Here is a 25,417-nt window from a genome sequence, read left to right on the forward strand (position 1 = left end):
TGGCGAGCCCCATCCCTGGCAGGAACCCCACCTGCGGGCTCCTCCCGTGGGATTTGCATTTGTGGCTCAGGAAGACCTCAAGACCTACGAGGGTTGCCTGCTGGAGGCTTTGGGTACCTGGGCCTCAGTTTCCCCACCCTGCAGAATGAAGGCTTTTCAGCTCAGGCTCTGGCCTAAGGGTGTCTGGGTCTGGTGTCCAGGGATCTGTGTCCCCTCTGGAGGAGGCTGTCTTGGAATGACCGGGGCCTGGGTGGGGAGGGGAGCAGGCCGTGCAAAGCAGGCTGTGGGCTGAGCAGGCGGTGCAAGGGCGTGCCGGGTGTGAGCGGCACCTCCACCGCAGGCCCGTCCATCTCCCCGACAGCCCCTGCCTCTCTGCACAACCAGGCTGCTGCAAAACCCCGATTTCCGGGCGGCCCCCAAGGCCAGAGCACTGGCCATGCTCCCACTACTCTGCGCTGTCACCCCATTTCAAAGAGGAAACCGAGGCCCAGCATGTGGCAAGCCGAGGGGACAGGTGCCGGCTGGTGTGAATCTGAGCCCTCGGGGATGCTTGTAGAAGATTCTCAGCCTGGGTCGGTGGCTCTTAGGCAGGCTGCTCAGAGCCATGAATAAAGCTTTAAAAAAGGATACCCAGGCCAGGCGCAGTGGCTCACGCCTCATCTCTACTAAAAATACAAAAATTAGCCAGGCATGGTGCTGCACGCCTGTAATTCCAGCTACTCAGGAGGCTGAGGCAGGAAGATTGTTTGAACCTGGGAGGTGGAGGTTGCAGTGAGCTGAGATCGTGTCAGTGCAGTGCAGTCTAGGTGACAGAGTGAGGCTCTGTCTCAGTAATAATAATAAATCAATAAGGGCATCCAGCCATTCCACTGTGAGGGACATACCCCCACAACTGATAGCAGTGGCTGGAATGAGTTGTTTTTCTCCTTTTGAGACAGAGTCTGGCTCTGTCACCCAGGCTGGAGTGCAATGGCACGCTCTCGGCTCACTGCAACCTCCGCCTCCTGGGTTCAAGCAATTCTCCCGCCTCAGCTTCCTGAGCTGGGACTACAGGCATGTGTCACCACACCCGGCTAATTTTTGTATTTTTAGTAGAGACGGGGTATCAACATGTTGGCCAGGCTGATCTCGAACTCCTGACCTCGTGATATGGAATGAATATTTGCACACCCATGTTCATGGCAGCCAAAGAATGGAAATGCCCAAGCGTTCATCAAAGAATGAATGAAAGAACAAAATGCAGTCCTTCCACACAATGGAATATTACTGGGTCATAAAAAGGGAGGATATTCGGACCCGTGCTACCACGTGGATGAGTGGTGAAGACATTATGCTGAGTGAAATAAACTAGACTCGAAAGGAGAGACACTGTATGATTCCACTCCTAGGAGGTCCTCAGAGTGCTCGAACTCATAGCGACAGGAGGAAGAAGGTGGGGTGCCTGGGGCTGCGGAGGCAGAATGGGAAGTGAGTGTTTAATGAACACACAGTTTCAGTTTGGAAAGAAGGGAGAAGTTCTGGAGATGGGTTGTGGCGATGGCTACATAACACTGTGAATGTACTTAGCTGCCCAACTGGACACTTCAAAAGAACCAATCTGGGGCTGGGCACAGTGGCTCCTGCCTGTAATCCCAGCACTTTGGGAGGCTGAGGCGGGCAGATCCTGAGGTCAGGCAGTCGAGACCAGTCTGGCCAACATGGTGAAACCCTGTGTCTACTAAAAAATACAAAAAATTACCTGGGCGTAGTGGTGGGTGCCTGTATTCCCAGCTTCTCAGGAGGCTGAGGCAGGAGAATCGTTTGAACCCGGGAGGCAGAGGCTGCAGCGACCTAGATGGTGCCATAGCACTCCAGCCTGGGTGACAGAGTGAGATTCTGTCGCAAAAAAAAAAAAAAAGTTAATTTTGGCCAGGCACAATGTTTCACTCTTGTAATCTCAGCATTTTGGGAAGCCAAGGTGGGCGGATTGCTTGAGCCCAGAGGTTGTGGCCAGCCTGGGTAACACAGTGAGACTCAGTCTCTACAAAATATAGAAAAATTGGCTTCGCACGTTGGCTCACGCCTGTAATCCCAGCACTTTGGGAGGCTGAGGCGGAGTTCAAGACCAATCTGATCAATATGGTGAAACCCCGTCTCTACTAAAATTACCAAAATTAGCCAGACATGGTGGTGTGCACCTGTAATCCCAGCTACCTAGGAGGCTGAGGCAGGAGAATTGCTTGAACCCAGGAGGTGGAGGTTGCAGTGAGCCGAGATCGTGCCATTGCACTCCAGCCTGGGCAACAGAGCAAGACTCAGCCTCAAAAAAAAAAAGAAAAAAATAGAAAAATTAGCCAGGCATAGTAGTACACTCCTGTAGTCCCAGCTGCTCAGGAGGCTGAGGCAGGAGGATCATGTGAGCCTGAGGAGGTCGAGGCTGAGTGTGTGATCAGCTGTGATTGTACCACTGCACCCCAGCCTGGGCGACCGAGTGAGACCCTGTCTCAAACAAAAGAAAACAAAAACAGTCAGTTTATATTATGCACATTTAACCACAATAAAGAAAGAATGAAAGAAAATATGGGATGAGAGAGAAAAGAACAGAGTGATGGGCTGATCAAATCACACTGGAGAAAGAGCTCGGGCTATGAGCAGAGAGTTGGTGAGGCCCCTGTCTCCAACCTCAGTTCAGTATCCCTTCTAGAACTGTGGGGATGGCTTCCCTAACTGGCACCAGCTCGGGCCTGGCCTCTGAACCCAGGGAGACTCCAGTGAGAACCAGCCCAAGAGGATGAGGCAGGAGGATCGCTTGAACCCAGGGATTTGAGGCTGCAGTGAGCTGTGATTGCACCACTGCACCCTAGCCTGGGCAACAGAGGGAGACCCTATCCCAAAAAACAAACACAAAAACCATTCAGTCATATGGATACACCACACGCTTATTCATTCATGAGTCGATGGGCATTTGGGCTATTTCCACTGTTTGGAGCCTGTAAATGGTGCTGCCTTGAACATGCATGTGCAAATATCTTGTTTGTGTCCCCGTATTTATTTCTTTTGAGACCGTACCTAGGAATGGAATTCTGGGTCCTGTGGCAATTCCATATTTAGCTTTTTTTTTGAGACAGAGTCTCACTCTGTCGCCCAGGCTGGAGTGTAGTGTCGCGATCTCAACTCACTACAACCTCTGCCTCCCAGATTCAAGTGATTCTCCTGCCTCAGCCTCCTGAGTAGCTGGGACTACAGCTGGGATTACGGGCCTGCCACCACGCCTGGCTAATTTCTGTATTTTTGGTAGTGACGGGGTTTTGCCGTGTTGGCCAGGCTGGTCTTGAACTCTTGACCTCACATAATCCACCCACCTTGGTCTCCCAAAGCGCTGGGATTACAGGCCTGAGCCACCATGCCTGGCCCAATGTTTAGCTTTTTAAGGAATTGTCCCCCAGGCTTTTTTTTTTTTTCTGAGACGGAGTTTCACTCTTTTTGCCCAGGCTGGAGTGCAATGGTGCAATCTTAGCTTACTGCAACCTCCGCCTCCCAGGTTCAAGTGATTCTCCTCCCTCAGCCTCCCGAGTAGCTGGGATTACAGGCACACACCACCATGCCTGGCTAATTTTTTAAATTGTTTTCTTAGTAGAGACAGGGTTTCACCATGGTGGCCAGGCTGGTTTTGAACTCCTGACCTCAGGTGATCCACCCGCCTCGGCCTCCCAAAGTGCTGGGATTATAGACGTGAGCCACCGCGCCCGGCCCTCAGGCTCCTCTTAACTTTTTTTTTTTTTTGAGATGGAGTCTTCCTCTGTTGCACAGACTGGAGTTCAATGGCACAATCTCGGCTCACTGAAACCTCTGTCTCCCAGGTTCATGAGATTCTCCTGCTTCAGCTTCTCAGGTAGCTGGGATCACACCACTTTGTATAATTTTTTCATACACTTTGTATATTTTCATACAATTTTTTTTTTGTGTGTGTGTATATATATATATATATATATATATATATATATATTTTTTTTTTTTTTTTTGGTGTCCTCCACAACACCTGGCTAATTTTTGTATTTTTAGTAGAGACGGGGTTTCACCACGTTGGCCAGACTAGTCTTGAACTCCTGACCTCAAATGATCCACTGGCCTCGGCCTCCCTAAGTGCTGGGATTACAGGCGTGAGCCACTACACCCGGCCTCCTCTTAACTTCTCATGGGACACCTCAGGGAACCCTATTCACCCAGCCTCTCCCTGGCTCCTTGTCCCTCCCTATCTGGGATATTTCTAGAAAACAGGCCTCCCAGTTCCCTGTAGATAGAAGCCTAGAAGGAACTCAGCAGGGCTTTCAGGAACCCCCAGATCCTGTGTGTGGAGAGAAACAGGGAGAACCTGATGCATTGGTGTATTTTGATGTTTCTAGGCACAGAAGGAATTGCGGGGGCTGGGCCAGGCAGACCTGGTTGAAGCCTCAGCTCTGCCCCCTGCACCGAGCCCCCCAGCTAACTTTCCCCTCTCTGAACCCTACTTTCCACTCTAGAAAATGGGGGTGCTTAGGCTACCCTCTGGCTTGTGGGGAGGGTTGAAAGAGCTAATTTGTTGCAGGTGCTCAGAAGAAAGCCCCCAAGCTCAAGTCACAGGGGCCAGCGTTAGCACGAAGTTAGGTCATGTGACAAATGTTTTGGCGTTGACTCCAAGGCCTGGAGGCTGAGTCACTTCTTTCTTTTTTTTCTCTTTTTGAGACAGAGTCTTGTTCTGTCTCTCAGGCTCGAGTGCAGTGGCATGATCTCAGCTCACTGAAACCTCCGCCTCCCGGGTTCAAGCGATTCTCCTGCCTCAGCCTCCCGAGTAGCTGGGATTATAGATGCCCACCACCACGCCCAGCTAATTTTTGTATTTTTAGTAGAGACGAGATTTCGCCAGGTAGGCCAGGCTGGTCTTGAACTCCCAAACTCAGGTGATCCTCCTGCCTCGGCCTCCCAAAGTGCTGGGATTACAGGCATGAGCCACCGAGCCTGGCCAGAGTCACTTCTGAAATTCTGAGTCACATTTGCTTGCCAGGACTCGGCGAGAGGCTGAGGCATCTAGAGCATCTGCTGAATGAGTGACTGAATAAATGAATGAATGAATGGATCGATGGCTGGATGAGTGAAAAGGGTTGTGGGGAGAGAGAGGGAGGAAAGGGCCTTAAAATTCAAGCACATCAGTGTCATCAGGGGACAGTCACTATGCTGGGCACACCCCAGGGCTGGGCCCTGAGCTTTAGTCTCTCATTTCATTTTCATAGCAGCAAACCCATTTTCCACACAAGGAAACTGATGTGCAGGCTGACAAAGCCGTGCGGCCAGTCTGAGGGTTTCTTTTTTTTTGAGATGAACTCTCCCCCTGTCGCCCAGGATAGAGTGCAGTGGCACCATCTCTGCTCACTGCAACCTTTACCTCCTAGGTTCAAGCAATTCTCCTGCCTCAGCCTCCTAAGTAGCTGGGATTAAAGGTGGCTGCACCACACCTGGCTAGTGTGTGTATGTGTGTGTGTGTATATATATATATTTTTTTTTTTTTTCAGTAAAGATGGGTTTTCACCATATTGGCCAGGCTGGTCTTGAACTCCTGACCTCAAGTGATCTGCCTGCCTTGGCCCCCGCAAAGTGCTGGGATTAGATCTCCCCCGTCTCGGCCTCCCAGTGCTGGGATTACAGGCGTGAGCCACCACTGTGCCCAGCTCCGAGGCTGATGCTCGCTGGTCTAGCACAGCTGACACAGCTCAGGCCGGGGCAAGTGGAACCACTCAGCCCTGGCGCCTGACAAGCCAGCTCGATCGTCCTGGGACTCCACCTGGGCTGCCAAGCATCAGTGCTGACTCAGCCGTGTTGACAGGGCCGGGCGCTGAGTCAGGGGTGAGCCTCTAAACATCTCACCCTCTGACGAGTCCCCCTTCCTCCTCCCACTTCACACCACATCATTCTGCAGCCTGCCTGGGTGCCGGGGGCCCCCAGAACGACAGGAAATGCCTAGCAGAAAAATAGCTCCTACATCTCTTCCCAGCACCGTGCCAATAAGCCCCTCAAAACTGTCACGTCTCTCTCGACCCCCGCCGTAGCTGGGCTTGGTGGTATGCACTTACAATCACAGCATTTTGGGAGGCTGAGGTGGGAGGATTGCTTGAGCTCAGGAGTTTGAGCCCAGCCTGGGTAACATAGTGAGACCCCATCTGTACAAAAAATTTAAAAATTAGCTGGGCATGGTGATGCATGCCTGTGATCCCAGCTACTCAAGAGGCTGAGGCGGGAGGATCACTGGAACCCAGGAGGGCATGGTTGTAGTGATTGTGCCACTGCACTCCAGCCTGTGTACAGATGAGACCCTGCCTCAAACCAAACAAAACCAAACCTTCGCCCTTTCCAGCCCTTTTACCCACAGTGCTTGTGTGCATAAACAACTCCTGCCATATCTAAAAGGAGTATTATGCAGCCACGAAAAGCAACAATACAGATGTATCATTGGGGGAAAACATCATGGACAAATGATTGTAACTTTGGCTGGGGAAAAGAAAGAGTATAGCGAAAGTCACAGCCATGAAAAAGTAACTCAGCCAGTGACCACAAATCCCCTGCTCTAAAAAGAAAGAGAGAAAAAGAAAGAAATCAGAAGGAGAGAGAGAAGGAAAGAAAGAAGGAAGGAAGGAAAGAAAGAGAAAGAAAGGAGAGAGAGAGAGACTGGGTGCGGTAGCTCACACCTTTAATCCCGGTGCTTTAGGAGGCCGAAGTGGGTGGATCACCTGAGGTCATGAGTTTGAGACCAGCCTGGCCAACATGGCGAAACCCCGTCTCTACTAAAAATACAAAAATTAGCCGGACGTGATGGTGCACGCCTGTAATCCCAGCCACTGGGGGTGCTGAGGCAGGAGAATTGCTTGAATCCGGGAGGTGGAGGTTGCAGTGAGCTGAGATTGTGCCACTGCACTCCGCCTGGCCAACAGAGTGAGATTCCATCTCAAAAAAAAAAAAAGAGAGAAAGAAAAAACTTGCATTGGCACTGGGTTGTAGAGTACCAGGTGAAGATGGCCCCAGGGTAAGGTTTTCTTTGTATCTTTTCCTGGGTGGCATTTGCCACCAAAGCTTGCTTCTTGGCAGAGAACCACCTTCTTACTGACAAGAGCAATGATCTTTTAGGAACCAGGGGAGATGTGTCAACCTCAGCACTGCTGACTTTCGGGGCTGGGCCGTTCTCTGCGGTGGAGGCTGTGTGTGCACTACAGAATCCCGATCTCTATCCGCCAGATGCCAGCAGCACCCTCAAGTTGTGACAACCAAAAATGTCCCCAGACTGGATCGGTCTCCATTGAGAATCACAGATCCAGAAGATATTTGATGAAAATTGGCATTTGGGTGTCAGAAAGGGGCAAAAAAACCAATGAGGGAACATTTCTTTTTTTTTTTTCTTTTTTGAGACAGAGTCTCGCTCTGTCAGGCTGGAGTACAGTGGCACAATCTCGGCTCACTGCAACCTCCGCCTCCCGGGTTCAAGCGATTCTCCTGCCTCAGCCTCCTAAGTAGCTGGGATAACAGGCGAGTGCTACCACGCTTAGCTAATTTTTTGTATTTTTAGTAGAGATGGAGTTTCACTGTGTTAGCCAGGATGGTCTCAATCTCCTGACCTCATGATCTGCCCACCTCAGCTTCCCAAAGTGCTGGGATTACAGGCGTGAGCCACCGCGCCCGGCCATGAGGGGATATTTCTAGATTAGTCGGTATGCCCTAGCGCTGCCTGAGTTGGTGTCTCTTACTGAAACATACAACTATGTGTTCAACGATCACACTTTCTATTCTCTGTTGGAGGCGGGCAAGAAACAGAAACTCAACAGCTTCAGCCCTGTTAACGACCTGCCTCTCACTGGACTCAGAAGCTCCCAGGAGAAACCTGGAAGACATTTTCAAATATGCAAGAAAAATAGCTTGATCATCAAGTTTAAGCTGAACAGGGAAGCCTGGAGACCCTTTAAAAAATACTGTTTCAAACCACTCTGGAGTCTTTCCTTTGCCCCCCCACACTGCAAAGACCAGCTTTTAAGGAGGATCATCTCCCCAGATTGAGGGGCCAACATTCTGTCTTGGGACGGTTTTTGCAGAAGCTACACATGGAGGGTAGAGTAGGCTCAAAGACATTCACACCCTTCATCACCAGCGGAAGTGAGGCCAGGCTATTTACTCTCGAAAAATGAATCAGATTGTCATCTCGCATTTCTGCTTTTCATGGATTACCAAACACCTCTCAGCTGTTTTCAGGGCTGCTCAGGAGGAAGGATGGAGGGAGGGAGGAAATCCCAGCCTCTGTCGCAACGGGGTGAGAGTGTTTTAAAGCAGGCTCTGCTTACAAGCTATTTTCACTTTCTGGAAACTTGTGCAATGGTTGCTGGTCGTGGTTACCCGGGGCCCCTGAGAATGGGGAAGATGAGGGGTGGCAGGGGAAATCTGGGGGGAGAAGTATCTCCTTGCCTGACCGAGACTTTCAGGGCGGTGGGATTCAGGTGCGTCCCCTGTTCTCGGGGTGCGTTTCCCGATTGGTCACCTCCAACCATCGAGGCAGGGACTCTGCTGTGTTGTGAATTTTTTGCACCAGGAGAGACCTACAGGGGAGGGTCCCCTAGCCTAATATACACAACCGGTGGGTCATTGCAGAAAGTCACTGCTCCCTTACAGTGGGGTTCAGGGACCCTTGGAGGCAGGCAGAGCAGGCTAACATTTTAACTCCACTGCCCTGCAGCTACCTCTCTGCGGTGTTAGCCAGGATTTCCTCATCTGGAAAAGACCTTCCTGAATGGCCCTCAAATGCAGGCTTTACTGTTTTCCCCTAGCAGACGGCGAACTCACCCCTTAGGAAAAGACTTGCTAAATGTGGGGAGGAGCATGGGGTAGAACATATCCGAAACTCAGCATGTTAACCCCGTTTAAATTAAAAAAAAAAAGCTGAAACTCCAGAAATTTGGCTAAAACCTCAGAGGCTTCCAGGAAGAGGTAAGGTAAAGTTTTGTTGTTTTTTTTTTCCTCCAAAATAGAGGTGGCCACGTCAGTGGGACCAGCACTTTCCCCAGCTCTGGGGCAGAGAGGCAATTTATGGCTCAAAGAACAACCTTAAAATAACCCTCCCTCAGTCCTAAAATGCAGTGTTTAAATTTACAGAAAAACCCACAGGTTCCTGGCAGGCGGGCACAGCAGCTGGCAGTCCCGGTGTTGGCAGAGGCAGGACCCACGACACACGATTAGCAGGGCTGCCCTCCATCAAACCAGCCACTCCCCCTCCTCCCACATGCCCCAAGCCCCCAGTTCCAAGCAGCCAGACCAGTGCTGTGATTTTTTTTTTTTAAAGATGCAAAACTTTTTTAATTAAAAAAAAAAACAACAGCAAAATCTTATAAAAACGAACCAGGTAGCCCAAAAATGCCCACTGTCTCTCTATGTACAGTAATACAATTATTCGTCACAGTCACTATGTACAATATTATAAAAAAGAATGCCGCAGACAGTACAAATTAAGGCCGTTATTTCTCACAAGGCGTCAAGCCTCGATCCTCTAGTGTAGACCCAGGGGGAGGAAGATGCCACTTAATTATTGCACCATTTTGAAAAACAAAACTCGTCAAGGAGGATCGTGGTCTTTTCCCACCGGGTCTTCAGTCACAGATGGGGGCTGGGGCGGTGGCGTCGTCGTCGTTGTCATCGAGGGAGGCCCTCTGTAGCCACGCTGTGCCCGGCCCGGTTCTCCGGGTCCAATAAATACCAGTCACAGTTTGGGAAGGGGCCGCGTCCGGCGCGTGGGACCCGCCACGGCCGCGCGCAGGCGGGCAGGGACGTCCGGGCTACATGTGCCGCTTCATGTGCAGCGCCAGGTGGTCGGAGCGCGAGAAGGCACGATCGCACAGATGGCACTGGAATGGCCGGTGGCCCGTGTGCTTGCGGTAGTGGCGCGTGAGCTCGTCTGAGCGCGCAAACTTCCAGCCGCAGCCGTCCCAGTTGCAGTGGTAGGGCTTCTCACCTGCAGGGGTTGGGTGGAGGGCGAGAGTGAGCCTCAGTTTCCCTCCTAGGACAGGGCACATATGAGTACTGGCTACCCCTGCACCCTAAACCAATCCCTAACCAGTGCCTTGAAGCGCTCCCGGCTGAAGTGTTGCACCCCTGAGGGATCCTCGCCCTATATCCCCAACTCCCCACTATCCGGATCCTCACCCCCAGAGGGTCGGAGGAACTCACGGTCCAATCCCCACTGTATCGAGCCACGCCCCCCCACAGGTCATAAGTGTGCACCCTCTCCAGCATTTTAAGACACGGAATCTCTCCGGGTTTCCCAAGCTCACCTTCCCTCCCCAAGGTCCTGAGCCTTGTCCCCCGAGGAGTCCCAAGCCTGCGCCCCTCCCCAGCTTCCTGAGACGCGGCATCTCTCCCGGGTCCCTAAGCGCACGCTTACTTCCCAACTTCCTGAGCCTCAACCTGGGGGATTCTGAGCCACGTCCCCAGCGGCCCCTAAGCTTGCTCACCCTCCCCAACTTTCTGAAACGGTCTCCCTCGCCACGCCCCCAGGAGGTTTTCTAGGTGCCCTTCCCAACCTCCTGAGGCCCCTCTCGTCCTCAGCGTGCGCACCCCCACCCCAACTTCTCGGATCACACCTCCTTATGGAGGGTTCCTGTTTGCCCCCAACCAACCCCCAGCCACGCCTCCCGAAGAGTCCTACGCGTGCGCCCCCTGCCCGTTCCTCCCGAGCCACGCCCCAAGGGAGGTCCTAAATTCATTTTCTGGCGCGCGCTGGGTATCCGACCCCTCCTGCCGCGCTCCCCAGCCAGCGCTCCGGGCCCGTGCACGCCGCCCACCTGTATGCGTGCGCAGATGCGCCTTCAGGTGCGAACTCTTGGTATAGGTCTTGCCGCAGCCGGCGTAGCTGCAGGTGTGAGTGGCGGTGCGTTTGCGGGGCCACGAGCGGCGGCCGCGCTTGGGCTTGGCCTCCAGCAGCTCCAGAGGGGACGCGGGCGGCGTAAGGAGACCGCGGGCGGCGGGGGGCGCCAGGCCCAGGGCTGCGGCGGCGGCGGCCGGGTCGTCGAAGAGACCGAAGGCGGGGGGCGCAGGGGGCGCGTAATGCAGGCCGGGCCCGGGCGCGCCGAAGCCGGGGCCACCGAAGGGCGGCGGGAAGGAGGCGCGCGGGCCGGGCGCGGGCAGGCGCGCGGGGCCGTCGGGGCTGAGCGGCGGGGTGTCGGGCGGAGGCGGGGGGCGGCCCCCGGGACCTCGCATGCACGAAGCCGCCGGGCCTGGGGCGCCTTCACGCTTGAGACCGCGCGGTCCACGGGTCAGCCCGGGGGCGCAGCCGTAGCCGCCGCCGTCCGTTTCGGGGGGCTCGGCCTTGACCAGGCGGCCGGGCGGCGCCAGCAGAAAGCGGCCGTGCAGCGCGGGCCCCGGCGGCGCGTCCAGCTCGGGTCGCAGCAACTCGGACACCAGGCCCCCCGCAGGGGCGCCGTAGGGCGGCGGCGCGCCAGGTTCGGGGTAATAGAACGCAGGCGGCGGGGGCGGCGGCGGCGGCTCCGGGGCAGCTTCGGCGCCCAGGCCGTCCAGCCCCATGGACAGGATGAAGTCCAGCACGCTGTTGAGGTCCTCGTCGGTGCCGCCAGTCTCGGGCTCTGCGCGCGGCCAGCGCTGCGGGCGACAGGGCGATGCGCGCGGGTGTGAGCGGGCGGCGGGGCTCGGGGGTTGCTGTCTGCCGCCCCCGCTGCCCGCCTTCTGCCACCCGGAGTCTGCGATCCCCGTCGCCCGCCTCCTCCTCTCCTGAGCCTGCGGTTCCCGCCTCCGCGCGCTGTCACCCCGCAGCCCACGTTTTACTACCCAGAGCCCCGCCGCCCACGGTCCCCGCCGCCCCCGCCGCCCTCACCTCCTGCAGGCCGCGCTCGCGGCACGGGCTGGCGAAAGTGGAGAAGGACGGCAGGATGGGTTCGCTCAGCGCCATGGCCGGGACCCGGGGAGGAAGGACGCGGACTGGGGACGCCGGTAAGTGGCTGCCCGGGGCCGGGCTGGTCGGGGCGCGGGCGGGCGGGGACGGCTCTGCGGGCCGCGGCCGGGACCGCCCAAGCCTTATAGGCTCGGCGCGCGGGGGCCGGGCCAAAGCAGCGGCGGCGGAAACGCGTCCCGGATGGGGACGAGCTCCGGGCGCAGCCTAAATTTAGCCGCGGTATATAAGCCGGCGGGCGGCGGCGGCCGTGGCCACTGCGGCGGCCCGGGCCCTGCGCGGCCGGCCCGGCCCCTCGCGCGCCTCCAGGCCGCGCCCCCCGCCCGCCCCCGCCCCCGCCGGTCTCCCCGGCGACGTTGTCAACACGCGCTCCACAACAGCGGCGTGACGCCCAGGGATCCCCCGGGCGCCCCGGGCTCCCGCCCGCGCAAGCATCCCGGGGACCTGGAGCGGGGGCGGTGTCGGGGCCTCTCGGAGTCTCTCAGGGGAGCACCGGGTTTGGCGACCTGCCCGGATCCCTTGACGGAAGGGGAGATTGGTTCCAGCCTCAGAGGGGTCCACAGAGCTCTAGATGGATGGGAAACCTGGGGTCCCCAGGATTCATGAATGGGGGAGGCTGGGCCCCCCATTTGTGTGGGACCTCCCAGAGGGACCCACCGTGTGCACATCACCCTATTAAAAAAAAGCTTGTGCAGACCAGGTGCAGTGGCTCACACCTGTAATCCCAGTGCTTTGGGAGGCCGAGACAGGAGGGTCACTCAAGGCCAGGAGTTCAAGACCAGCCTGGGCAACACAGTGGCCTCCGTATCTTAAAACATAAAAAAGAAATTAGCTGGGTGCACTGGGAGGCTGAGGCGGGAGGACCGCTTGGGCCCAGGAGGTCGAGGCTGCAGTGAGATATGATCGCACCACTGCACTCCAGCCTGGGTGACAGAGGAGACTCTTTCTCAAAAAAACAAAACAAAACTCTTGTGTGGTAACATCAAGACATGTTAAATCTTTGACATTTGAGACACCCACTCCCACACCCCCAACCTCAAGTAAGCCTGTCAAGTGCAGGGAAACTGAGGCAGAGGGGGCTGGGAGAAGTTGGAGGTCGGGTAGGCACAGGCAGGCTGGGTTCCTTTACTGACTTTCATAAGTGAAGTAACTCAGAGGACAATGATGACAGTCATTCCCCCAACATAGCTCCAGCATCAGGGGCCGTCAGAGGATGGTGCTGCCCAGTGGGTCCCTGCAGCACTCTCCCTCTGTCCCCAACACCATATCCCTGCTGGCCAGGGATTGTCACTGCTGTTATAACTGTGCCCCCCCACCCCCGTGTGGGCACTGGGGACACGGTAACCAAGAGATAGACAAGCCCCCTGTCCTAGAGCACCTCCACTTTAGTGGCGGAGGGAAGGATAGAGGTTTATTCATTCGAGGTTTTTTTGAGACAGGGTCTCCCTCTGTTGCCCAGGCTGGAGTGTAATGGTGCAATCGCAGCTCACTGCAGCCTCGAACTCCTGGTCTCAAGCGATCCTCCCGCCTCAGCCTTCCGAGTAGCTGGAACTATAGGTGCATGCCACCATGCCTGGCTATTTTTTTTTTTGTGTGTATTTTTTTTGTAGAGATGGGGTCTTACTCTGTTGGCCAGGCTATTCTTGAAGTCCTGGGCTCAGGCGATCCTGCCCACTTTGACCTCCCAAAGTGCTGGGATTACAGGCGTGAGCCATTGTGCCTGGCATTACTCATAGGGGGTTAAATGAAAAATGCAGCAGTAGAAGGAACTAGAAAGTGAATGTGTGATGAGGGCGGGGAAGGGAGGAAATGGGGAGACTTTGAACCTCACTCGGGAGATGAAACGTGAGCTAATGTGAGAAAGTCACTGGGGGCCATGTGGGTATCGGAGGAAGAGCATCCCAAGGTGGAACCTGCAGCAAGGTGGTGAGGCGTGCAGGCAGTTTTTGCCCTGGAAGCTTGGACTCTCAGCCCCTGCAGAAATGCACTCTGCAGGGTCCCTTCTGCAGCGCCCACCAAACCCAGCCACCAGAGACTTCAAGTGGCGTACAAACTTGGTTTCTGCAGTTGCCACCAAAATGATTACAAGTCAGCCTTGGCCACAGCACGCGTTGTGTGACCTTGAGCAAGTCGCTTTGCCTCTCTGGGCTTGCCTCCTCCATCTGTGAAATGCAGATAAGAATACCTGACCCCAAATGGCTATTGTGAGGTCACACAGGCTCTTTTCTTTGTTGTGGAAGTAGGTGACATCCTGTGTGTCACTGAACTCTCTACCAGTGCTTGAGAGATGGGCCTGCTGTGTGCTTTGCAAATTGAATTGCCTTTCTCTGGGCCTCAGTTTCCCTGTATGATAATAATGGAAAGATTAAGGGAATCAGAAATTTCTCCCCTAGGATATCGGATGCCTGGGCAACTGCCAGGGAGGGTTTTTGTTTGTTCATTCCTTTGTTTTGGCCAAGACCTCCGGCCGGGTGCGGTGGCTCATACCTGTAATCCCAGCACTTTGGGAGGCCAAGTCAGGCAGATCACTTGAGGTCAGAAGTTTGAGACTAACCTGGCCAACACGGTGAAACCCTGTCTCTACTAAAAATACAATAATTAGTCAGGCGTGGTGGCGCATGCCTGTAATCCCAGCTACTCGAGAGGCTAGAATCCCTGAACTCGGGAGGTGGAGTTTGTAGTGAGCTGAGATTGCGCCACTGCACTCCAGCCTGGGCAACAGAGTAAGACTGTCTTAAAAAGAAAAAAAAAAGACCTCCCTCTAATTTTTCACAGCATCCCTCTGGTTTCTCAGAGAGCACCTTGGTCCCCTGGGCCTCTGAGCCTCGCCCACTGGGACCTGCAGATTGTCTGACACCTCTCTGCCTTCTGCCTCTCTCGCTGTCTCTGTTTGGGTCCTGAAATGCACCAAACACATTCCCCGCGGCAGGCCTCTCTACTCACAGCACCTCCCTCCCCTACACTAATGGACTTTATTTATTTATTTATTTTTGAGACGGAGTCTCACTCTGTTGCCCAGGCTAGAGTGCAGTAGTGAGATCTCTGCTCACTGTAGCCTCTGCCTCTTGGTTCCAGCGATTCTCTGGTATCAGCCTCCTAGGTAGCTAGGATGATGGGCGCCCACCAAGATGCCCAGCTAATTTTTGTAGGTTTTTTTTTTTTTTTTTTTTTTAGTGGTGATGGGGTTTCACCATGTTGGTCAGGCTGGTCTCGAACTCCTGACTCAGGTAATCCACCCGCCTCAGCCTCCCAGAGTGCTGGGATTACAGGCGTCAGTCACTGCACTCAGCCTGGACTTTATTTTTTAGAGCAGTTTTAGGTTTACAGAAAAATTGAGTAGAAAGTATAAGGAGGGCCGGGCACGGTGGCTCACGCCTGTAATCTCAGCACTTTGGGAGGCCGAGGCGGGTGGATCACGAGGTCAGGAGTTAGAGACCAGCCTGACCAATGTGGTGAAACCCCATCTCTACTAAAAATACAAAAATTAGCTGGGTGTGGTCACCTGTGCCTGTAGTCTCAGCTTCTCAGGAGGCTGAAGCAGAAGAATCACTTGAACCAGGGAGGCGGAGGTTGTAGTGAGCCGAGATCATGATACTGTACTCCAGCCTGAGTGACAAGAGTGAAACTCCATCTCAAAAAAAAAAAAGTAGCCTGGTGACTTCTTTCAAAAAAAGAAAAAGCAAACAAAAAGTTTGTTATTTGTCATTAGTATGGTGCATTTGTGACAGTCACTGAGTAGAGAGGAATACGTTGTTATTAACTAATCATAATGACGATCCATAGTTCATTTATTTATTTTGAGATAGGGTCTCGCTCCATTGCCCAAGCAGGAGTACAGTGACATGATCATGGCTCACTATAGCCTCAAACTCCCAGGCTCCAGCCATCCTCCGAGCTCAGCCTCCCAAGTAGCTGTGACTACAGATGCGCACCACCATGCCTGGCTAATTTTTGTTTGTAGAGACAGGGTCCTACCGTGAGTAAGTCAATCCATGAGTAATGGCTTGAATGGTGTCCCCACAAAGAAATGTCTGTGTGTCAATCTCTGGTACCTGTGACTATGACCTTATTTAGAAAGAGGTTCTTTGAACAGGTGTGGTGGCTCATGCCAGTAATCCTAGCACTTTGGGAGGCCGAAGCAGGTGGATCACCTGAGGTCGAGAGTTCAAGACCAGCCTGGCCAACATGGTGAAACCCCGTCTCTACTAAAAATATAAAATTAGCCAGGTGTGGTGGTGCATGCCGGTAGTCCCAACTACTCGGGAGGCTGAGGCAGGAGAATCGCTTGAACCCAGAGGCGGAGGTTGCAGTGAGCCGAGTTGGAGCCACTGCACTCCAGCCTGGGTGACAGAGCAAGACTCCGTCTCAAAAAAAGCAATTTCTAGGGCCGGGCGGGGTGGTTCACGCCTGTAATCCCAGCACTTTGGGAGGCTGAGGCGGGTGGATCACGAGGTCAAGAGATCGAGACCATCCTGGTCAACATGGTGAAACCCCGTCTCTACTAAAAATACAAAAAATTAGCTGGGCATGGTGGCGCGTGCCTGTAATCCCAGCTACTCGGGAGGCTGAGGCAGGAGAATTGCCTGAACCCAGGAGGCGGAGGTTGCGGTGAGCCGAGATCGCGCCATTGCACTCCAAGCTGGGTAACAAGAGCGAAACTCCGTCTCAAAAAAAAAAAAAAAAAATTTCTTTGCAGACGTCATGAAGTGTCTTGAGGTGAGATTGTCCTGGATTAAGGTGGATCCTGATCCAGTGACAAGTGTCCTTAGGAGAGAAAGGACACAGGGACACAAACACAGAGAAGCAGGCCATGCGAAGATGGCCAGAGATTGGAGTGGGGCGGCCACAGGCCTGGGATGTCTCCGGAGCCACCAGAAGCAAAACTGGGAAGAGATTTTTTTTTTTTTAGATGGAGTCTTGTTCAGTCGCCCAGGCTAGAATTTAGTGGCATGATCTTGGCTCACTGCAGCCTCCACCCCTTGGGTTCAAACAATTCTCGTGCCTCAGCCTCCCAAGTAGCTGAGATTACAGTGCGCACCACCACACCTGGGCCAATTTTTGTATTTTTAGTAGAGACAGGGTTTTACCCTGTTGGCCAGACTGGGTTTGAACTCTTGACCTCAAGGGCTCTGCCTGCCTTGGCCTCCCAAAGTGCTGGGATTACAGGCGTGAGCCACTGCGCCCGGCCAAGGGAACAGATTCTTTCTGAGTTGGCGGGGTGCAGTGGCTCATGTCAGCAATCCCAACATTTTGGGAGGCCGAGGCAGGAGGATTGCTGGAGCCCAGGAGTTCAAGACCAACCTGGGCAACATTGTGAGACCCGTCTCTACAAAAAATACAAATATAATAGCTGGGCATGGTGGTGCATGCCTGTGGTCCCAGTTACTTGGGAGGTTGAGATGGGAGGATTGCTTGAGCCTGGGAGGCGGAGGCTGCAGTGAGCCAAGATCATGCTGCTGTACTCCAGCCTGGGCGACAGAGTGAGACCCTGTTTTCCTTGGAGCTTCCAGAGGGAACCAACCCTCCTGACACCCTGATTGTGGACTTTTGGGCCCCAGAACTGTAGGGAATACACTCCTATTGTTGGGAGCCACACAGTCTGTGTCTTTTGCTGCGGCCACCACAGGAAACTCATACATCACGGTAACCAGCTGTTCTCCCACCTGGCTTCCTCTCCAGACAGCGAACCCCTCAAGACAGCGGCTTCCCTTGACTCATCTCTGTGTCCCCCTGGGCCCAGCTGTGGACCTGCTTTGTTGAAACAAGCGTGATGTAAAGACAGTGGCCGCCCCCCGAGAACCTCCTGGGGTAGCGTGAAGCATTTCAGCGGAGTGTCTTGCTGGCAGAGCCAATGCAGAGAGCCGCCAGTGCATGGGACGAACATGAACTTTTAATTTTATTTTATAGAAATGAGGTCTCTTGGGCTGGTCTTGTGGGCCAGGCGCAGTGGCTCACCCCTGTAATCCTAACACTTTGGGAGGCTGAGATGGGCCAATCACCTGAGGTTGGGAATTCGAGACCAGCCTGGCCAACATGGTGAAATCTTGTCTACTAAAAATACAAAGACTAGCCAGGCGTGGTGGCACGCATCTATGACCCCAGCTACTCAGGAGGCTGAGGCATGAGAAATGCTTGAACCCGGGAGGCAGAGATTGCAGTGAGCTGAGATTACGCCACTGTACTCCAGCCTGGGTGACAGAGTGAGACCCTGTCTCAAAAAAAAAAAAAAAAAAGGTGTCTCTATGTTGCCCAGACTGGTCTTGAACTCCTGGCCTCAAGCAGCCCTCCTGCCTTGGCCTCCCAAAGTGCTGGTATTACAGGCATGAGCCACTGCGCCCGACCTAGATGAACTTTTAATTGTCGCGTTAGCCATGTGGCCTTAGGCAAGCAACGTCACACTGAACTTCTGGAGCCTCAATTTCCTTATGAGAATCTGAGACGGCATATGTCAGTATTCCACAGTACCTGCTGGCTGATTGTGGGGCTGAGTGAATGGGCCTGCTAGGGGATCTCAGGCACTGCGGTATCTCTCTGTGCGTGATTGGCACTGAGAGGGGGCTGGGAGCATAGACCCTCTCCTGCTGTTGTCCTGTGAACCTGCTATCTGGATGGCACCTGCCTGTGTAGGTATCTGCCCTCCTGACATCTCAGCTAATGATGACATTGGAGAAAGGGCTCTGGGCATGAAGTCACATTCTCAGCCCTTCCTGGAACGTTAGGTGATTTTACCCTCAAAGCTCTGCAAGCCCTGGCCAGGTGCAGTGGCTCACGCTTGTAATCCCAACACTTTGGGAGACCAAGGCAAGCAGATCATTTGAGGTCAGGAGTTTGAGAGCAGCCTGGCCCACATGGTGAAACCCTGTCTCTACTGAAAATACAAAAATTAACTGGGCACGGTGAAACCCTGTCGCTACTGAAAATACAAAAATTAACTGGGCACGGTGACTCACGTCTGTAATCCCAGCACTTTGGGAAGCCGAGGTAGGTGGATCACCTGAGGTCAGGTGTTTGAGACCAGCCTGACCAACATGGTGAAACTTTATCTCTGCTAAAAATACAAAAATTAGCCAGGCATGGTGGTGGGCACCTGTAATCCCAACTACTTGGGAACTTGGGAGGCTGAGGCAGGAGAGTCGCTTGAGCCCAGAAGGTAGAGGTTGCAGTGAGCTGAGGTTGTGCCATTGCACTCCAGCCTGGGCGATAAAGCGAGACTCTCAAAAATGAAACAAAATTAGCCAGGCATAATGGCACACATCTGTAGTCCCAGCTACTTGGGAGGCTGAGGCAGGAGAATCACTTGAATCTGGGAGGTGGAGGTTGCAGGGAGCTGAGATCACGCCACTGCACTCCGGCCTGGGCGATAGAGGGAGACTCCTCTGTCTCAAAAAATAAATAAACAAAATAAAACCTCTGCAGGCTCTCCGCAGCCTGTGCCACCAGCTGCTCTTGAGGGAGTACAAGGCGCATCTCCGAAGGTTCTGGAGTGACCAGTGAAATGATGTGACCCAAGTGCAAAGTAGGTGGCCAGGAAATAGTGTCTTCCCTCCTCCCTAAGTGTCCCTGGAAAGTCCCTGTGTCTGTGGGCTCTTGTCCTCCTTCCCAGTTGGGAACTTAATTTTTTTATTTTTTGTTTTTTGAGATGGAGGCTTGCTCTCTTGCCAAGCTGGAGTGCAGTGGCACGATCTCAGCTCACTGTAACTTCCGCCTCCCAGGTTCAAGTGATTCTCCTGCCTCAGCCTTCCAAGTAGCTGGGATTACAGGTGCCTGCCACCACACCCAGCTAATTTTTTTTTTTTTATTAGTAGAGGTGGATTTTGTCACGTTGGCCAGGCTGGTCTCAAATTCCTGACCTCAGGCGATCCACCCACCTCGGCCTCCCAGAGTGTTGGGATTACAGGCGTGAGCCATGGCGCCCGGCCCCTGTTGGGAACTTTATGTCTCCTGATGATGATTTGTTTTTTGGAGGCAGGTTTGCCCAGGCTTGAGTGCAGAGGTGCGATCATAGCTCACTGCAGCCTCTAACTTCCAGGCTCAAGCAATACTACTGCCTCAGCCTCTTGAGTAGCTGAGATTACAGGTGTGCACTACCTAGACTGCCTTTTTTTTTTTTTGTAGAGGCAGGGTCTCGCTCTGTTGCCCAGTCTGGTCTCAAACTCCTGGGCTCAAGCAATCTTCCTGCCTAAGCCTCCCAAAGTCCTGGGATTACAGGCATGAGCCACTACACCCTGCCTCGATGGTGATTATCTTATTGTCATCTCTTTCTTGAGGCCCCTTATCCTCCCCTAACAACTCAGTATTATAAATGTGGACCAAGGAGGCAGAATATTTTCCTCAAATCTGTTGGTAATAGTTGCTTTTAGCACTGTGCTGGCAGAGATTCTATGAGGTTGTAGCCAGGCCCAGTGCTGTGATGGATTGGTTATGTCTGTCTGTGATTGACTGGTGATGTCTGTCACCGACAGGGGATTGGGTAAGTGGTACCTGTGCAGCTTGGCATTTGTCATCTCCTGCCAGGCTGTCCTCAAGGGCTCAGGAAACTTGGAAATGAGAAGTTGTTCGTCTGAGCCACAGATAAATATTGAGCTTCCGCTCCCTGCTGAGCTGGGCATAGAGAGGAAACTGATGAAGTATATGGCCCGTTTCTGCCCATAGAGAGATTACAATCTTCTGCTGGGCCCTGGACATTTGTAGTAACCTTGAATTCTTTCCACGTTTCTTCTAGAGTCTAAGCTGCCTTTCTCTTTACCAGCTGTTTTGCCCCAAATAGCTATTGTGTACACTTGGCTCAGATCCCAATAGCAAGTACTCAGAAATTCTACAGAAAACACATCATGTAAAACACAGCTGAGCTTCCAAGACAAATTACGAACACTGGAGGAATTACAGTCACATCACAGCAGCAACTGGATGATGACTCCCAGCTGGGGCGATCGGGGTGTTTCTGCTGAGGTTTGCACAACCCTTTCTCAGTATGTTGCAAAACTTGGCTCCTCATGTTGCAAAAATGTTTGATAGTTCTGCGTTTATTGAGGATGTGGAGAGACGCGGGCAGAGGCGCCCCCCCGGCAAGTGAGCTGCTTATCTCGGGTCACCACCTTGTCGCTGCCATGCTTGGAGCTGAGGTCTGATAGGAAAGGTCACTTTCTGATTTGCCTGGTTGTCTCTGGAGTGGGTGTGTGTGTGTTGAGACAGGGTCTCGCTCTGTCTTCCAGGCTGGAGTGCCGTGGGGTGATAATAGCTCACTGCAGCCTCAAATCCCTAGGCTCAAGCGAACCTCCCATCTCTGCCTCTCAAAGCACTGGGATTACAAGCCTGAGCCACCGCTCCTGGCCCTGCCTGTAGAGTTTTCTTATTACTTTATAAATAATCAGGTCACCAGCACATGGGGAAGATGTAGGATTGCATTGGGCTGATGACTTCTGGGTTCCTATCAGAACCTCTCATCCTCATCATCTCCTTGCCAGTCAGTCCATGATTGCCTCAGTCTTATTGTCACACAGGACAGAAGATGGGGAGAGAGCAATACTTATTGAGCATGTACTGTATACCTGGCCCCGTGCCGAGAATCTGGGTGTATTTTCTTTTTTTCTTTTTTTTTTTTTTGAGTTAGGGTCTCACTCTGTCACCCAGGCTGGAGTGAAGTATCATGATCTTGGCTCACTGCAACCTCCACCTCCCAGGTTTAAGTGATTCTCCTGCCTCAGCGTCCTGAGTAGCTGGGATTACAGGCACCCACCACTATGCCCAGCCAACTTTTTGTATTTTAAGTAGAGACAGGGATCTCACCGTGTTGGCGAGGCTGGACTGGATGTATTTTCTCATTTAATTCTCCCAGTTGGTCTGTTCAGTGAGGTGAGTGATGAACAGCTGGAACTCGGAATTTAGATTCTGGCTCCTGGACTTGTAGCCCATGACCTTGAGTGAATGATGTTCTTTTTTTTTTTTTTTTTTTTGAGACAGCTCTTGTTGCCCAGGCTGGAGTGCAATGGTGAGATCTCAGCTCACTACAACCTCCCCCTCCTGGGTTCAAGCAATTCTCCTGCCTCAGCCTCCCTACTAGCTGGGATTGTAGGCGCCTGCCATTACACCCGGCTAATTTTTGTATTTTTAGTAAAGACGGGGGTTTCACCATCTTGGCCAGGCTGGTCTCAAACTCCTGACTTGGTGATCCACCCTCCTTAGTCTCCCAAAGGGCTGGGATTACAGGCATGAGCCACTGCACCTGGCCACTTTTTTTTTTTTTTTGAGATGGGGTCTCGCTCTGTTGCCCAGGTTGGAGTGCAGTGGTGCTATCTCAGCTCACTGCAACCTCCACCTCCCAGGTTCAAGCGATTCTCTTGCCTCGGCCTCCCAAGTAGCTGGGATCACAGATGTGCTACCAAGCCTGGCTAATTTTTGTATTTTTAGTAGAGCTGGGGTTTCACCATGTTGGCCTGGCTGGTCTCAAACTCCTGACCTCAAGTGATCTGCCCGCCTCAGCCTCCCAAAGTGTTGGGATTTACAGGTGTGGGCCACTGTGCCCAGCCTGATGTCCTCTTTTTGAATGTCAGTCCCTCGTTCATCAAAGGAGCATGAGAATGCCTGCCTCATCATATGTTTATGAAGATAGCAAATACCACATGTAAAAGATTTTTTAGGCTGGGCATGGTGGCTCAATGCCTGTAATCCCAGCACTCTGGGAGGCCGAGGCTGGGGGGGAATCACCTGAGGTCGGGAGTTCGAGACCAACCTGCTCAACATGGAGAAACCGCATCTCTACTAAAAATACAAAATTACCCAGGCATGGTGGTGGGCACCTGTAATCCCAGCTATTCAGGAGGCTGAGGCAGGAGAATCGCTTGAACACAGGAGGTGGAGGTTGCAGTGAGCCGAGATCGCGCCATTGCACTACAGCCTGGGTAACAAGAGCTAAACTTTGTCTCAAAAAAAAAAAAAAAAAGATTTTTTCCTAGAAGAAGCCTTCCATCCCTGGAAGCTATTTTTATTTATTTTAATTGGAGATTGATAAAAGGTGGCTTGCAGCTTAAAAAAAATTAAAATATCAATAGCGTGGTTCTTTATATTCTATGCATGTTTCTATGTAAATTATATATGTATATAAATTTTTATCGAGGTGAAGCTCACATAATCTGAAGTTAATCATTTTATTTCATTTATTTATTTTTGAGACGCTCTGTCTGCCAGGCTGGAGTGCGGTGGTGTGATCTCGGCTCACTGCAGCCTTATCTCCCAGACCCAAGTGATTCTTCTGCCTCAGCCTCCCACATAGGTGGGATTACAGGGGCACACCACCCCACCCAGCAAACTTTTGTATTTTTAATAGAGACGGGGCTTCACCATGTTGGCCATGATGGTCTTGAACTCGTGACCACAGGCAATCTGGTTGCCTCAGATTCCCAAGTGTTGGGATTACAGGAATGAGCCACTGTACCCAGCCTATTTTATTTTATTTTTTTAGAGATAGGGGATCTCGCCTCTTGCCCAGACTGGAATGCGCAGTCGTGTGATCATAGCTCACTGCAGCCTTGACCTCCCAGGTTTAAGCGATCCTCCCACCTCTGCCTTGTAAGTAGCTGGGACTGCAGGTGCGTGCCACCATGCCTGGCTAATTTTTAACGTTTTGTAGAGATGGATCTCACCATGTTGCCCAGGCTAGTCTCAAATTCCTGGGCTCAAGAGATCCTCCTGCTTTTGTCTCCTAAAGGAGCTTGCTGGCTGGCAGGGGTCGGTGGGGGGAAGACAGTGGGGGCATCTGTGCACTTCCACACCAGGGCTGGATGTGATGGGGGACGCGGGCATGAGCCTGGCCTGATGCCCATCAGCCAGTCCCGGCAGGGAACCAGGCGCACCTAAAACCACCCTGGGTGGAGCAAGATTTATGCTGTGGGGAGGTACAATTATCATCATCACCATTATCATTAAGACCCATTAGCTGTTTCTGTAAAATGAGCTCATTATCCCCCCTCCACTGCAGCCTCTGTTTCCTGCCCAGTTAATGGAGCCCCCGCCACCCCGATGCCAGATCCAGAACCGGGTGCTGATCCTGAACCCCACCTGCCACCCACTGGGTCCCTTCTACCTCCTAGACTAGAGTTTCGGGCTGAAACACAGGACTTCCCCACTTAAAGGTAAATTTCGGATAGAGGCCAGGTGCAGTGGCTCATGCCTGGGACTGCAGGCGCATGCCATTGATGTTGGCTAATTTTCGTAATTTTTACTGTGTCGCCCAGGCTGGTCTCAAACTCCTGGGCTCAGTGAATCCTCCTGCCTCGGCCTCCCAAAGTGTTGGGATTTACAGGTGCGGGCCACTGCACCCAGCCTGAGTTGTAAAATAAACGTCTTATAAATGTTTTATTTTGGAATAAATTTAATGGCAGGAAAGTTGCAGTGAGGTTATGTAGCACTCCTGTATCCCTGTCCCCCAGCTTCCCTGATATTAACGTGTTTCCTGACCTCTGTACACTTGGTGAAACTAAGAAATTAACATTGGGACAATGATGCCATCAGCCGAACTCCAGAAGTTCTGTGTGGATGTCGCCAATGTCCCCACAAATGTCCTCTCTCTTCCAGGATCCTACACCTTATTTAGCCCTCATGTCTCATTGGTCTCCTCTGGTCTGTGATGGTTTCTCAGTCTTTCCTGTTTTTCTTTTTCTTTTTTTTTTTTCAGGACAAAGTTTTGCTCTCATTGCCCAGGCTGGAGTGCAGTGGCACAATCTCGGCTCACTGCAACCTCCGCCTCTCGGGTTCAAGTGATTCTCCTGCCTCAGCCTCCTGAGTAGCTGCGATTACAGGTGCCTGCCACCACGCCCGGCTAATTTTTTGTATTTTTAGTAGAGATGGTGTTTCATCATGTTGGTCAGGCTGGTTTCGAACTCCTGACCTCAGACGATCCACCTGCCTCAGCCTCCCAAAGTGCTGGGATTATGGGTGAGCCACTGCGCCAGTCCTGTCCTTGTTCTTCACGACCTTGGCAGAGTTTTTGTTTTGTTTTCTTTCTTTTTTCTTTTTTTGAAATGGAGTCTTGCTCTATCACCCAGGCTGGAGTGCAATGGCCTGATCTTGGCTCACTGCAGCCTCCACTTCCCAGGTTTAAGTGATTCTCCTGCCTCAGCCTCCTGAGTAGCTGGGATTACAGGTACCTGCCACCACGTCCAGCTAATTTTTGTATATTTAGTAGAAACAGGGTTTCACCATGTTGGCCAGGCTGGTCTAGGACTCTGATCTCAGGTGATCTGCCCGCCTCGGCCTCCCAAAGTGCTGGGATTACAGGCATGAGCCACTGTGCCTGGCGGACTTTGGCAGTCTTGAAGAGTGCTAGCCAGTGTCCTCCATGGGATCAGGTGTCCCCCAATCTGTGTTTGACATTGTCTTGTGGTTAGATTGGGGTTGTGGGGTTTTGGGAAGAAGACGGGGGCATGCCCTTCTCATCACATCATATCGGGGTTGCCCAGTGTTCGCATTCATGCCCCCAGT

The 25,417-nt window shown here is 52.9% G+C and overlaps 1 protein-coding gene across 1 annotated transcript; it reads right to left on the reverse strand.

The window, feature by feature from the left end:
* Positions 1–9,304: 9,304 nt before the first annotated feature.
* On the reverse strand, positions 9,305–12,039 carry KLF2 (KLF transcription factor 2). The gene is made up of 3 exons (XM_021668864.2): positions 11,867–12,039; positions 10,821–11,634; positions 9,305–9,991 (listed from the first exon to the last, which is right to left on the reverse strand). Exons 1-3 carry the CDS (start codon positions 11,939–11,941, stop codon positions 9,816–9,818), a joined length of 1,065 nt encoding a protein of 354 aa, XP_021524539.2. The 5' UTR covers positions 11,942–12,039; the 3' UTR covers positions 9,305–9,815.
* Positions 12,040–25,417: the final 13,378 nt, after the last annotated feature.

This window comes from Aotus nancymaae, unplaced genomic scaffold (assembly GCF_030222135.1).
Source record: "Aotus nancymaae isolate 86718 unplaced genomic scaffold, 86718_ANA_hifiasm-v0.15.2.pri h1tg000028l, whole genome shotgun sequence".
NCBI classification, from domain to species: Eukaryota; Metazoa; Chordata; class Mammalia; order Primates; family Aotidae; genus Aotus; species Aotus nancymaae.